The following is a 15,104-nucleotide window of genomic DNA, read 5'->3' as shown; positions in this document are numbered from 1 at the left end:
AATATGATCAACAGAAATAGCAAGTATTATGCATCTTGCTAAACTATTATAGAAATAAATAGTTTTTATGAGACAATTTGTATGAAAGTATCTCAAAAGGCGTTAAATGTTAAGCTTTGTTTATTTTATGCTGTGAAAACTTTATTAGATCGCAGTGTTTAATAAGAGTAAAGTTATTTGAGAATTCGGCCCCTTTATGTCTGAAAGATTTTGAGGATTCTTGTTTGTTGGATTACTCCTTGAAGCGTACTCGAACTAGCAGTAAAATATTTTATCCTCTTACATTGAAAAATTGAGTACAAATAAATAAGTAAAAAAAAAAAAGGGAAGCGAATTTAACATCAATAAATTAGTATGTATTAAATATATTACGGGGACAAATTTTTTTTTTTTTTTTTTTTTTTTTTTTTTTTGATACTATAATTGTATATATATGTTTGGAAACATATTTGTTTTTCCCAGGCCCTAAATAAGAAAAAAAAAAAAAAAAAATGAAAAATGAAAGCTAGAATTAGGAAAAATTGTAGAAAAACTGCGGTTTAGTTTTCTCATCTTGAAATTTTGTTGCTTGGGGACAGATAAGTACTTATTTTCGATTAGTGATTGTAGGAAATATACCTTTAGCAAAGAAACGTATTTCTTATATCATAAAATTCTATCAATTCTTCTAAAGTATTGTCTAACGAGCATTAGCATGTCAATCAACTTAAAAATAGCTTTTGACCTTTTCTATAACTTGTACAAAGATAACAGCTAGAAATTGGTAACCAAAGTATGGAGTTTGTATTCAATATTGGATGAAGTTATAAAATTGCTTTGCTTATTCAATAGACATAACAAGTTATCGGGAAAATCACTGACAGACTTAGTTTTTAATGAATAATTTATTTTAGTCTGCAGTTTGGTCGTTATACATCCTTACGCTGTATTAATTTTTACTTGTTGATCATTTTTATGTTATAATATGTTGTCATTTTTACTCTTTTTTTTTTTTTGAATTTTTAGTTGAATTTGCTAAAAAATTGTTTAATTAACACATAGTACGTATTTAGTTGGGTGACATTCTCTGCATCCAAGGTTTTCGTACCGTATGTATTTCAATAAGCATTGGGTGGAAAATAGATATGAGACCCTTGAACGTTGCTTCGGCCTAAATACCACACTTGAATTATCCGAATTAAGGTTTTTTTTTTTAATTGTTGCTCAGATCAATCTCTCTAGCGATGAGATGCAATCGATATTTCGTAATATTACATCATGAATACTGAAAGTAGCTTTTGTTAGTTAGGTATAGAGTTGTAAAGTAGTCCTCTTGCTTTTTTTTTTTTTGTAAATTTGTTAATAAGTTAAAGAAAAATATATATATATTTATATGTAACTATGTAAAAATACATGGTAGTATATTTAACTTTAGCGTCCGAATTTTTATTATTCTATATAGAAAAATAAACAAAAAAAAAAAAAAAAAAAAAAACAATTTTAATAAGAAACAGGATTAATTTTTCTATATTGAATTATATTAAAAACCTTCTTCAGCAACGAGAAAAGATACTCCAAAGTTTTAATATTATGTAAAAGACTGTGGTATACTATCCTAATAAATTCAAATATGACCAACAGTTAACAGTTAGTCAGTGCAACTTGATTGGAATTGGAATGTTACATGATCTATTTTACATACAGATTCTTTTTTAGTTGATTTTTCTGTTAATTAAATGCGCAGTATTAATATTTTAAACTAAGATGCAAAACTCTATGAATGCAAATCATTTTTACATTGGTTTTACTGCTAATTTATTTATCTGGTTTATTCCATCAGAACTCTAAACTATTTTAGTTTGTGTTCTAATAGTTAATTTCCTGCCAAAAATAAAATTGCCTCGTCAACCAAAATTAATTACCATTATCACTATTATTATGCAGTTCAACTTCTTCATTATAGCCACTACAGTTGCTATTATCAAGTATGTATAACTTCTAAGTGTACCTACCCAAGGGTGTTTAAGACGACTACCAGACAAAAAAACAACAAAAAATATAAGTTTTTTTTTTTTTTTTTTTTTTTTTTTCTAATATAACCAGCCATAGTATTAGATCTAACATAAATATATAAATAGCGTGGGCTGAACAATATATATACATTGCGCCAATTGGAAAATTCCTTTTAGAAAATAAAGACAAAGTTTCAGTCATTTATGTTCAGAAGTTAACTGCATATCATTTAAAGCTATTCTCCGAAGAAACCCAGATAATTTAACTGTAAGCTTTGATGAAAATTCTTTTGTTGAAGCTATTAAAATCCCAAACTATTAAAAACCTAGTTGTTTTGGATTGATTGTAAAGTACCAAAATAAAGATAATGTTTTATGAAGAACTTCCCCAATAAATATTTTTTTAACTAAACTAGTTGGCTAATACTTTACATCTTGACTTTACCTAAACTAGTAATGTATTTAAACACTAATTGACTTGGAGTGTTTAATTTAACATGTGGGTTTTTGTATCAGCATAAGCGCCACTAGCATTTTCACGAGAATCACCATTGTTGTTGAAAGTATTAGAATTAAAAGTATTACCATCAGTATAAGCGTTTCCATACGTGTATTCAAAGTCCAGTCGGCAAGAAAAGTATATTACTATGCTTATAATATAAAATAAACACATAAAAGATTGACATGACGCTGCGATCACTTGTCATTGGCTTGAGTGTTTTGACAACACAGTTCGTATTGTTTAATCAGTTACTATCACCCCAAAACGTACGAAAGCCGGTGTAACTCCTCTAGCTATCACCATTTCCCACCTACTAAAAGGTAACATAAAATATATAACAATGTTCCTTGGATTAATAAAATTTTCCTCAAAATGGTCAATGTTTAAATAATTTCTATCTCTACGGTTTATTCTAAATAGGTATTATAGTGCAAGATAGAAGTAGATCCCTGATTTCAGAAAGAATCAACTTTCCAGCTAATGCTTAAAAACTATGTAAGTTACGGGTTTAAAATTTATGTGCTTTTTTTTTCTAATTACAGAGAATGGCTTTTTTTGGAAACTGGCGTTTAGCTACGGTATTATTTTATTAATACGCCCCCTCCTTTCTCCTCCCCCCTATATATATACATGTGTGTGCATATTATACAAATATATCTTTTATAGAAAAAAAAAAATAAAAAAAAAAAAATACGAATAAAAATAAAAAGAAGAAGCTTAAATAAAAAAAAATTAACAAAAATACTGAAAATATATATTAAAAAAGTACAATATTGAAAATATTAATAAAACAATAAAAAAATAGACAAAAAAGTACCACTTAATACCATAAGCTAAAAAAAAAAAAAAAAAAAAAAAAATAAGAACGCAAAAGAAATAGTTTTGTAATTATTTATTAGTTGTCGTAGATAGAATATTAATAAATTATTATGGCTTTTATATTCTTATGTCATGTTTTTGATATATATATATATATATATATATATATATATTATTTTATTTTTAATCAACCACTTGTACTCAAAAAAAAAAAAAAAAAAAAAAGCGGAAATGAAAAAAAACGGTCTTTAAATGTTTTTTAGTGGTAGCTGTGACCCTAGTTGTATTAAAAATACTTCATTTGGGAAAGAAAAAAGAAATTACTAAGTATGATGTATACATATGATATATATATATATATATATATATTTATATATATTTCGAAATAAATATAGTACATATTGTATAATAACAACAGATAGATATATAAATAAATAATTTAAAACGGTGATTTAATGAAAGTACGTATTATATAGTAAATTGATAGTTTATTTTTAAGCTATAAAATATAATTATAAATTTTTTACAAGATTACAAATAACAATACAAAACAAATAGAATATATGGTAGTAAAGTCACCAATGAAAAAAAAAAAAAAAAAAAAGAGAAATTACGATTTACTTAATTAAGAACGTGAAGGGAAAGAAAAAGAAAAACAACTGCGAAATAATAATAATAAACATTGAGGAAACAGCAACATGGTTTTTTTAAATACTAATACTCCTTAAAAAAAATATCTATTAAGTGAATATTATAATAATAATAATAATTATTATTATTATTATAGTAGGACAAATTGAATACTGGCAAAACCCATATTCAATTAAAAAAAAAAATAGGTACTTTTCTTGTTTTTTTTTTTTATTTTCTTTTTTTTTTTTTTTTTTTTTTAATTTTCTTTTTCTTTTTCTTTCATCTTTTTTCTCTCGCTCTTCAACTTGCATGTATTATTCTTGTCCCAACCATAATAATTGTTTATATATAAACAAAAAATCTTTTTGTGGATTTTTTATTTTATTCTATTTTATATTTTTTTTTTGATTTGCTTCGATTATTTTCATCATTATGAAAATCCAAGTGCTAAACAATTTTTTAATTTAATTTGCTATTTATTTTTGTAGAAACGTATCCACACATAGCTACAGAATCAAATCCATTTTCGTTCATAAAAAAACAAACATACTTAATACTAATTACACAAAAGCTATAGATATACCCTGCTATTATAGGAAATATATATATATATATATATATATTCAATTTGTTATTTACCATAATTTAGGTATATATTAAAATTGGAAAAAAAAAAAAAATAAAAAAAATACGTTGTCCAACACATTTTAATATTTATTCGTAGATTGCAACTTTAAGTACATATTAACAATATTTTAATAAGCGTTGCAACATCACTACTACTAATAATTAGGCGGTATTTATATTAGTTTCCGTCAATTTTTTTGTGCGTTATTACTATATTACTACGGTGAGGCCTTCTAAGTCTTACATTCCGCCCTTCCCTTCCCTTCCCTCCCCGCATCCCTCCTTCCCCCTTTTTGACCCATTTTTTAGTGGTAATATTTCCGCAACTATTTGTCTTTAAAGTATATACATAAAAGTGGTGGACAAACCAAACACGCGCACGGACTATTCATTATTTACTAAATTTTTTTTTTCTTTTTTCTTTTTTTTTTTTTTTTAATTTTTTTTTTTTTTTTTTTTTTTTAAAACGGAAATAGAAAATATACTTTCGATTCGCTGAAGAAAAAAAAAAATATTAAAAAACCACAACAAATCAAAAAAAAAAGTAAAGAAAGTATTAATAATAAACAACAACATCAATAATATTTTGTTAATTTATTTAATAATTCATACGCTACTACTACTAATAATAATAAAAGTTTAACTTAGAAAACTATAGACCAAAACAATAACATATTGAATCAGAATATTTTTTTTTTTTTACTGCTGGAAATAAGATAAGGTAAGGGAAAAAAAAAAAAAAAAAAAGAAAAAAAAAAAAGCCTAGATAATAGCGTAATAAAAAAGGGAGCAATGTCAGGTATTATAACTAAAACTGAGAACACAGGCGATGCCTTAAATACACAAAATAACATAACAACAACAGACCCAATAAATAAACCAGCGACGGTATGTAATAACCCTAGTAGTGCATCAAATAATAACGATATAACAACAGCGAAAATGGAAGAACTAGCAACACCAGGATCGGCGGCGATTGGAACCACCACTGCTAATATCAACGGTAATACATCTAATGGCACAGATTGTGGCACGAACACTAATATTTCAACAAATATGGCAGCTACTAGTATGTTGCCGCAGACTACGGTATCGGCTGTTGGAAACAATAATCCTTCAACTATGGTTGCTCGTACAAATTCATCCTCTGGGTCTACTTCCTCCACCTCAGCAAATAACAATAATTATTCGAAACAGTTTTATGAAGAATTGCAACTACATATGAATATCAGACACAGTCATTTACAATCCCAAATCAATGAATTATTAAACGTGGTAGAGCAACAAAAACAACAATTTTTATTTCTACATCAGCAAGTTATTAACGTGATTAATGATAGTGCTAAGACTTATGAGACGTTTGAAAATCAAAAACAACAAATTCAGAAGCTCTGGAATAGAATAGAATACATCACTGCTACTGCTAATAACAATAACTCTGTCTCTAGTAATAACAACAACAACAATTTTTCAGCGGTTGGTGGTAATATCAATAATACTAACACCAACAACATAGGCGGCGTAGTAGGACCAGCAGGACTTTATGGAGTAGATGAAGATGTTTATAACTCCGCAAATATTAGACTAGGTTTGACAAACAATATTCCTCACAGTAATAATAATAATAATAATAATAATAATAACAACAACGGTAACAACAACGGTAACAACAACAACAACAACAGCAACAATAACACTAACAACAACGCTAATAATCCCAATAATTACAACTACGGTAATAACAGTGGGAATAATGGCAATAACAACAGTAATCTACCAGCACTATCTAATTCTTTACACAGCGCCTTACAAAACCAACAGCAGGGTACTGGGAATGTCCGTGCCGATGGCATTGGCAACAGTAATATAAACCATAATAATAACAATGGCAGTAACTCACCACCGCCCTCAACAAATCATATTACTGGACTTATAGGTAATCCAAACTTACTATTGAGTAACAACGGTAATGGTGGTAACAATACTAATAGCAATGGCTATAGGAATATACAACACCAAAACCAACAACAACAAACAAATGTGGCGGGGTTAAACTTTTTTCAAACGAATGGCATGGGTGGTCATTCTTCTTCAACAGCTTCTAATATTAATATAAAGGGTACAAGTAGTTCTATGATTAGCGACTCACCTTTGTCCAATTCTAATATGGTTGGCAATGGCAACGTTTCTTCGTCCAATATTATCAGATCAAATAGTGGTAACCAGCAACAACAGCAACATAACCATAGCCAGCACCAAGTTATTAACGGGGCCACTGCTAATATGACTGGTAGTTTAAACGCGATTACCCATCCGTCAGTTATTAGTACGATTGCTAATGCCGGCACAGGAAATACTACCACTAGCAACGTTAACGCCAATCAGAATGTGGATGATAGTCCCTTAGACAGTAATTTAAACAATTCCCTACGTTCCAATTCCAATGAATATACCGAGTTTATACTTGAACATCCAGAAGTTAAGCATTTTAACTGGAAGCCCAGCTCTACGGTAAGACAAATTTATCAGAGGTTTTACACGGGTGGTATGGTTGATGGCACTCCGAGCGTTATTGAAATGGAAAAGAAATACGGTACTATTTGGAGATCGCAGAAATGTAGAGAAACATTGGAAACAAGCCGAGTCATTGCTAGAGAGTTCACTATTGTTAAGTTGGTTGATTTGATATCTAAAGTGGTTGTTTCCATTTACATGCCTGATGCAACTGAAAGACATTTTACAATCGAAGATGCTATAAACGTTACTCAACAGTATTTTAATAAGGTGCTAACCAGAGAACCAAAATTAAGAAATATGTCTGATCATGTTAGGACTACAAAATTGTTTAATAATTTTGAAATGGTCATTAATAAATTCAATAATCTAAGATTTATATCCAACACAACGGAGATTGCCAAAGGTTATAGCAGTGTAACTATGAAGAAATATAGTTGGAGACTTGAATCTTCTTCTTTAATGCAATAATAGAAAATTGATATTTGAATATTTGTCATTATTATTATTATTATTGACGCTAAAAAAAAACTATTATAATTAAAGTTTGAAACAAACCGTAACGGTTATAAAAAAAAAATTTTTTTTCCTCTCTCTTTAGGGAATCGGATTATTATACAATTTGCTGTAGTATATAGGAGCAATGCTTATTTTTAGATTTTGTTTTATTATCATGTGTTATTATTAATTTTTTCCTTTTTTTTTTTTTTTTCTTTTTTTTTTTTTTTTTTTTTTTTTTTTTTTTTCAAAACTGCGTGTGTGTTAATCTATTTTATGTTATACAAATCTTGTAAGCTATACATATATGTATATATTATATATTGTGAATTATATTATTGTTATATTAGTATATTAACTCCCTGTATTTCCATCCTCTTCATTTTTTCTTTTGTATTTTTTTGATATAAAATCAACTTGTGCCGGTTTTCAAAGTGCCACCACTTTGGAACATCCCCGATAAAAGAATAAATACCTAAATCGATATTATTATTGTTATTATTATTGTTTTTCTTTAAATCAAACATTCTTCCCTCTACTAATTTTCGCTTTCCAAACAAATACAATAGAAACAGAAAATAAATAAAAAAGATAAATGATAGTGGGTTGTTATATCGCAGAGAGGATATGTGTTAAGAAAGGGGTTAGTAAACCAACTTGATACTTTGCTGCTTGACTTTTTATAGATTTTTAACTCTGGAAACTATAACTCATATATTTCCAATTACATTCACAATAAAATTTTAAATGAATCATCTCTTTATATATGATTGATTTTCCACTTTTCCATTGATCAGATTTATTATTTTTCCCCCCAATGCTTCGTTGTTGTCCGTTACGGGAATTTCCCTCTTAATGCAATGTCTATACTTTCGGAGTTTCCCATACTTTAAGAAGTTACCATATTTTGTACGAACTGTGATGAACACCATTCTAGACCATAACATAAGTTGTTTTATTACAAACCCGTGTCTCTGAACAACCCATAAGGTATCTTTGTTACCTTAATCCTTGTCTATCTTTTTTAAATGTATTCACGTATAACTATTATAGTAAACACTTACCTCTCAGCATGAACTTATCCGTTCTTTTTATATACTTTTTGGTTTACATTAAGTTTCCTATTACGTTCCATACGAATCACTTACCATCATTCCAGTCTACTATCCCGGACACGAGCAGCATAGGCGTAATTGAGGACTACTTTCAATAGCCAGGGGGGTCGGATTTGGTAATTAATTTCGTGTTTTATTTTGGTCCTTATATAAAATAACAATAAATGTAATAATAAAGACTATTTAGAACTATAAATCAACCATGAAGAATACCTTTCCGAATATGCTTCCCTTTTATACTTTGCTTAATTGTTTTTGTACTTGCTCTTGCTCTTGCTCTTATTTTCTGATTATCCGTGGCTAACCATGTATTACTAATTATGTTTGTGAATGTTAATTATAATATTTGTTTAGATGTGTAGTTCATATTATTGCAGCAGGCAGGAACTCGTCCTTGTTAACTCAGTTGGTAGAGTGTTCGGCTTTTAAGCTATGAGATTGCAAGGAACCGAAATGTCAGGGGTTCGAGCCCCCTATGAGGAGTTCCTTTTTATATATTTTTTCATTTTTATAAAAAACTTTTCTTTTTTTTTCTTTTCTTTTTTTTTTTTTTTTTTTTTTTTTTCCTTTTTTCTTTTCTTTTCTCTTTTCTTTTTTCTTTTTTCTTTTTTTTTTCTTTTCTCTCTTCCTTTCCCTTCCTTTAAAGAAATAAAAACACATTATAAATATTTATAGTATAATTCTTCCAACACTGAACTCAAAAAGTAATAGAAAATAATTAAGGCTACCTACTACCCTTACCTCACATAAAATGTCAGCTACAAGACCTAGAATAGTTCCGGAAAAAGCACCAATTTTGCCTCAACAGACAACCGCAGAACATCGATTTTGGCGTAGCTTTTCATCTACTCAATTGGTAAAAGAACATAATGCGGTAACCCATATTGCTTTCAATCCTCAACCATTTGCTCATGATTTTGCCGTTACATCATCTACCCGCGTTCAAATATTCTCGAGCAAAACTAGACAAGTCATTAAAACGTTTAATAGATTTAAAGACGTTGTATATTCAGCCAATTTTAGACAAGATGGAAAATTACTATGTTGTGGTGACGCTACTGGGCTAGTTTCAGTTTTTGACAGCTATAATCCTCGGAATTTATTGCTATCCATTCAACCATCTACTCATCCAACCCATGTAACTAAATTTCACCCAGTGGATAATAAACTTTTGTCTGTTGCTAGTGATGATAGAATTGTCAGGCTATACGATATATCGCACGCTTATGAACCAATAACTAGCCTAGCTGGTGCAGATGACTATGTCAGATCCATTTGTTTCATGCCCAATTCTCCCAATTTGTGCTGTACCGGATCTTATGATGGCCAAGTTAGAATTTATGATATAAGAAATAACGAAATAGTATTGCATTTAAAGAATGGTCCGCCGGTGGAGGACATTATTAGTATTTCATCAACCCAATTAGTTAGCTGTGGCGGCCCAAGTTTTAAAGTTTGGGATATACAGAGCGGTGGCCAAATTTTGTATGAAAGAGGGAATTTTGCCAAAACTGTTACTTGTTTAGATTATGTGGAAAATCATGGTACCCTATCTTCGATGACCAACGCATTACTTGTTTCCTCTTTGGATGGGCATGTTAAAATATTTGATCCGTTAGACAGATACCACGTTAAGTTTGGATGGAAATTTAGTGCCCCCGTTTTGAGTTGCGCATTATCACCATCTTCATTAACGGTTGAAGATGAGAATAATAAACACATTGCTGTTGGTTTGTCTTCAGGGTTGTTGGCTATCAGGACCAAAAGAAGGGGTAAAAAACAAACTAAAGGAACTGCAGCTACAAGTACCTATGATGTTTTATCTGTTAATAAAAAGAGTAATAATTTCCAAAGAATGATGAGGGGTTCTGAATATAAGGGTGATCAAGAGTATATTATACACAACGATAAATTAAAATCTGGATCCAATAATAACAATAGCAAAAAACTGCGTGCTTTTGAGAGAAATATTAACAATTTCAAATGGAGCGAGGCTTTAGACAGCGCCTTTATACCTGGAATGGCAAAAGAATTGACATTAACAGTATTGCAGGAATTACGCACACGTGGAAAAATCCGTGTTGCATTGTACGATAGAGACGAATCCTCATTGGAGCCGTTATTAAACTGGTGTTTGAAATCTGGGATTGAAGATGTTAGGAGTGCACCTGTCGTTGCCGATTGGATAGCTGTAGTGCTAGAGATATATGGTGATAGTGTAGGACAGTCTCCAGTTTTAGAAGAATTGTTAATAGCATTAAGAGAAAAAGTGAGAAAGGAAATACATAGAGCTAAAGAAGCACAAAAAATAGAAGGCATGCTACAATTAATAACAAATAATTAATTTTTAAAACCCCCTTTTATATATATATATATATATATATATGTATAAATGTCAGATATAAATAAATATTGCTAAATAAGTTCATGGTGTCGTTATACTCAATAGAAACAACAAATTCAAACAAAAAGGGGTTTTTTTTTTCACCTTTTCCCACCGAACCTTTTGAACGATCTATGTCTTTTTTTTGTATTCGGTATTTTCAATCTTCTAAAGTTATTACTCACCAAGTTGTATTTCTTCTTTCTACTGACGTTTTTTGTTTTAACTGACGGTAGCGTTTCTTCCTCTTCATCTCCTGTTTCTGAGATGTATTCTTCTTCTTGTTCCTTCTCATCCATAAAGGCTGTCGAATCACCACCATATTCAACTAGTTTCTTAACTTTTAATCGTCGCAACTCACGGTGCAAGTTTTTAGGTATTTTAGAGTCTTTTTTAGGAACGTTTTGTGCAGCAACTTTAATAATCCTTCTTCTTTTTTTAAGGTTCCTTTTTATACTTTTTTCTATTTCTTCCTCATCATTCTCATTTTTATCCTCAGTATTTTTAAGGTCATGCTCAGAATCAATATCAGCTTTGCTATCAAGTTCTCCTCTCCCTATGATATCCTTAAATAGGTTTCTTTTGATATTTTTTGCATTGCTTTCTTGAAATTCAACCACTAGTTGTTCATGTTCTTTGGCCAATTCGGATAATGATTTGGTGCTACAATGCTGACTTAATTTGATTAATGGAGAAGGACTTACTACAGATGGCGACATGTTATCACTTTTTAATGTGGACGGGTAAACATCAGGTTGCGGTAATGGCGTTGCTGTTTTGCCTAAATTGGCATCGTCCTTCTTAATTTGTAAACTTACATTTTGTAATAGTTTATTTGGGGAATTAATAGGTAATATACTTGATGGTCTTTTTGGTGATAGCTTCAAATTATCTACGACTTCATTATTGGAAGAAAATTCATCGTAATCATCATTTTTATTTAAATCTATATCGAAATTTAATTTCCTTTTAGCGTTGGTAATTTGCAGCTGATGCAATGGAGAGGAGGAGAAAGAAGCTATTGATTGTTTCTCTAACGTTGTCATGTCATTCGTACCAGCATCATCACTGCTATTATAATTATCATGTGTTATATTTATTGTGGGTATTCTTTTTAAAGGAGACATTTCCATTTCTAGAATGCTAACGAGTTTTCCATTTATTTGAGGGGTAGGTCCAATATCCATATCAACGGTACTGTTATTATTATTTTCGCTCATTGTTGCTTGCATTATTGGAGTTCCTTTCGTTGCGGGCAGATCAGTAGTATTATGAACGTTTACTTTTGTAGGTGTATTTTTGTACAATTTACTATTGGAAAGATTGCCTCCAATAGCTATTTTTTTTTTACATTTGAAATAATTTTTGTACATTTGTTTTACACGAGGTAAATTTTTGATATCATTTTTTTGTGGTGATCTTTTATTCTTTAATATAAAATCATGTTCCCATTCTTTTAATTTTACCTTTAATTCCAAATAAGTATCATTGATGTTATTATCATTAGTAGCATTGACTAATGGTGATCTGACATCCATTTTCATTTCTTTGTCTTTTTCAGGAAATAATATTTTTGTTGTTTTTTTTGTTTAGTTTTAAAAAAAAAAATAGAGAATATAATTAAAAATTTAAGCATTGAAAAAAAAAAAAAAAAAAAAGAAAAAAAGAAAAACACCAAAAAAAATAACACCAAAAAAATTAAACACGTGAATACATACATATAGATATATATATATATTTTTTTTTTTTAGTTAATAAAATCAAAAATTTGAAAAAAAAAAAAACACCAAAAAAAACTAGCGTATAAATAAAGTATGTTAACTCAATTGTTCAGATATTCAACAACCACTTAGAGCTAACAACAAGTCACCATCTTGTATACAATAAATATTTATTTTTAAAAAAATGGGAAATGAATTTGATATCAAGCTATTTTTCAACCTACCAATAAGGATAAGGTACAAAATATACAAATTTTTAAATAAACCATCCACAAAACAAGACCAGCAGGACCATACGGACCAATATCAACCTTTAAACATAATTGCTTTAAAGACCCCTGCAATTAGTGATTTATTCTTACAACCCTTGTTGTCATCAACCGATTCCACAAATAACGAAAATCGAATAACACCTACAAAATTATTTCACTACAAGTCATTTTTACGCAAGCTCCAGCTTTATAACGATGAATTTGAAATATATTTTGAAAACTACCCCAACTTTGTAATTTCTTGGATTAATTATATGATTTGGCTCAAATATGATTGTATTATATTGGATTACTTTCGACTTTACAAGTATGATCAACTATGGGACTTGAATTGTTACTTCATTAAAAATACTACGCCCAAAACAGAATTTAGCTCTAGATCTAAATCGATGTATACAATGTGTTACTTTGTCAAAACCCAAAATAAAATACCGTTGATTTATTACACTTTTGAGGAATATACGAAGTTAATTGGAGGTGGTGATATTCAAGCTGATCTAGATAATGGTATGAGAATTAGATATGTGTTACGAAGCGACCATAACAGTGCCAATATTAATCATAGGGCAAACCGTATCAAACGTGAAACAATGGATGACAATAATTACAGCAATCTTTACAAATATATAACTGATATAGTGGTATCTTTTAAAGTTTTTAACGACACAATACTATTGAATAACAACTGCAATATTAAAGACCAATATGAGGCCGCATTTTTTACACATTTATTAGCTAACAATGGAACAAACGACAATTTGAAAACTTTACAAGTAACAAATATAGGTGATAATGATCCAAATGATACCAATATCTCAGCGATTGTAAATGAACTGGGATATAATTTATTATGGTTTGAATGGAGAAGACATTTTAAGGAGCTAATTTTGCAATTTAATAGAAATCCACCCAAACCCACTCTTGAATTTTTGAATTTAATATTTTGGGATAATTTAAGAAAACTTTCTCTTGAGCATTTAGAGTTTTTAGATTTAAATAAAGTTGGACTACTAGGACACATGAAGGAAGAAATTGAAATTGAGAATAATGATGATTTTGGGCAGGAGGATGAAACCGATGAAGAGGAAAAGAAGGAGGATTATGCCCAAAGTAAGTGTAATAAGAATAAATTTGATAGCAATAGCAGTTGTGGTATCAACGCAAGAAGAACAAGTACAAGAAGAGGAACATGGGAGAGCTCACAATATACCCATTATTATGACATCAAAATAAAAGATATAAAACATCTGCTTTGGTGGGATCAAAAAGACTTATTCTGGGAATACAGTAATTTCAGAAATAATGAAAAAGATAAGACCAAACAGCAGGAAAACAGTCTTACTTTAGGTTTAAAAATATGGGATATCGGCTATTGGGATTCTATATCTTCATTGGTTTTAGAAAATATCGAAAAACTTGAAATACCAGTTTATGGTTCATGTACTTTATTTTCACCCCCGGTAGCTGCCTATACAACTGGCAAAAAAAAAAGAAAAATTGAAGATATCACGACTTATCCTGCTAAAACAAAGACAAATATCAAACAAGAGTTTGAAGAATATCAAGATTTATATATTCCTAAAGGCATTTTAGAGAATGGAGGCTTTAAGATGGATAATTTGTCTAAAATTAATAATCCTCACATAAAAATTACACCTATATAGTTAGAATAAGACTTAAAATTTGGGTGTGATATTTGATATTTTGTAAGTTGTAAGTTTCTAATGTAGCTGACGTAGCTCCTTATAGGAATTACTATTATGTAGATACCCCTCCCAAAAAAAAAAAAAAAAAAAAAATAATACATAATCGAAGTTTTCCCATGAGAGACAGAAGAATAAATAAATAAACAAATAAATAAATAAATTAAATAAATAAATAAATAAATAAATAAATAGATTTTTTTGTCGGCATTGAATAATTAAAACAAAAGCAAATAAATAAAACAACCAATAAAATAAATCAGTCAAAATCGCAAACCATCTCATTAGTATTCATGATTAGTTGAATGCTTTTCAATTTAATTAAA

The 15,104-nt window shown here is 29.3% G+C and overlaps 4 protein-coding genes and 1 non-coding gene across 5 annotated transcripts; 4 read left to right on the top strand and 1 right to left on the bottom strand.

The window, feature by feature from the left end:
• Positions 1-5,364: 5,364 nt before the first annotated feature.
• Positions 5,365-7,557, top strand: SCDLUD_004083 (uncharacterized protein; the record flags this gene model as incomplete). The annotated part of the gene is made up of 1 exon (XM_046079122.1): positions 5,365-7,557. The coding sequence occupies one exon, from the start codon at positions 5,365-5,367 to the stop codon at positions 7,555-7,557; it is 2,193 nt and encodes a 730-aa protein (XP_045933724.1).
• Positions 7,558-9,090: 1,533 nt separating this feature from the next.
• SCDLUD_004082 lies at positions 9,091-9,182 on the top strand. Its single transcript is given in 2 exon segments — positions 9,091-9,128; positions 9,146-9,182. It is a non-coding gene; the product is annotated as a tRNA-Lys (tRNA).
• A 268-nt stretch (positions 9,183-9,450) lies between these two features.
• On the top strand, positions 9,451-11,043 carry UTP15 (snoRNA-binding rRNA-processing protein UTP15; the record flags this gene model as incomplete). The annotated part of the gene is made up of 1 exon (XM_046079123.1): positions 9,451-11,043. The coding sequence occupies one exon, from the start codon at positions 9,451-9,453 to the stop codon at positions 11,041-11,043; it is 1,593 nt and encodes a 530-aa protein (XP_045933723.1).
• A 140-nt stretch (positions 11,044-11,183) lies between these two features.
• Positions 11,184-12,620, bottom strand: SLD2 (Sld2p; the record flags this gene model as incomplete). The annotated part of the gene is made up of 1 exon (XM_046079124.1): positions 11,184-12,620. The coding sequence occupies one exon, from the start codon at positions 12,618-12,620 to the stop codon at positions 11,184-11,186; it is 1,437 nt and encodes a 478-aa protein (XP_045933722.1).
• Positions 12,621-12,987: 367 nt separating this feature from the next.
• CTF13 (Ctf13p) lies at positions 12,988-14,739 on the top strand (the record flags this gene model as incomplete). The annotated part of the gene is made up of 1 exon (XM_046079125.1): positions 12,988-14,739. The coding sequence occupies one exon, from the start codon at positions 12,988-12,990 to the stop codon at positions 14,737-14,739; it is 1,752 nt and encodes a 583-aa protein (XP_045933721.1).
• Positions 14,740-15,104: the final 365 nt, after the last annotated feature.

Source organism: Saccharomycodes ludwigii, chromosome V (genome assembly GCF_020623625.1).
Source record: "Saccharomycodes ludwigii strain NBRC 1722 chromosome V, whole genome shotgun sequence".
Taxonomy (NCBI): Eukaryota; Fungi; Ascomycota; class Saccharomycetes; order Saccharomycodales; family Saccharomycodaceae; genus Saccharomycodes; species Saccharomycodes ludwigii.
This window is presented reverse-complemented; position numbering and strand designations above follow the sequence as displayed.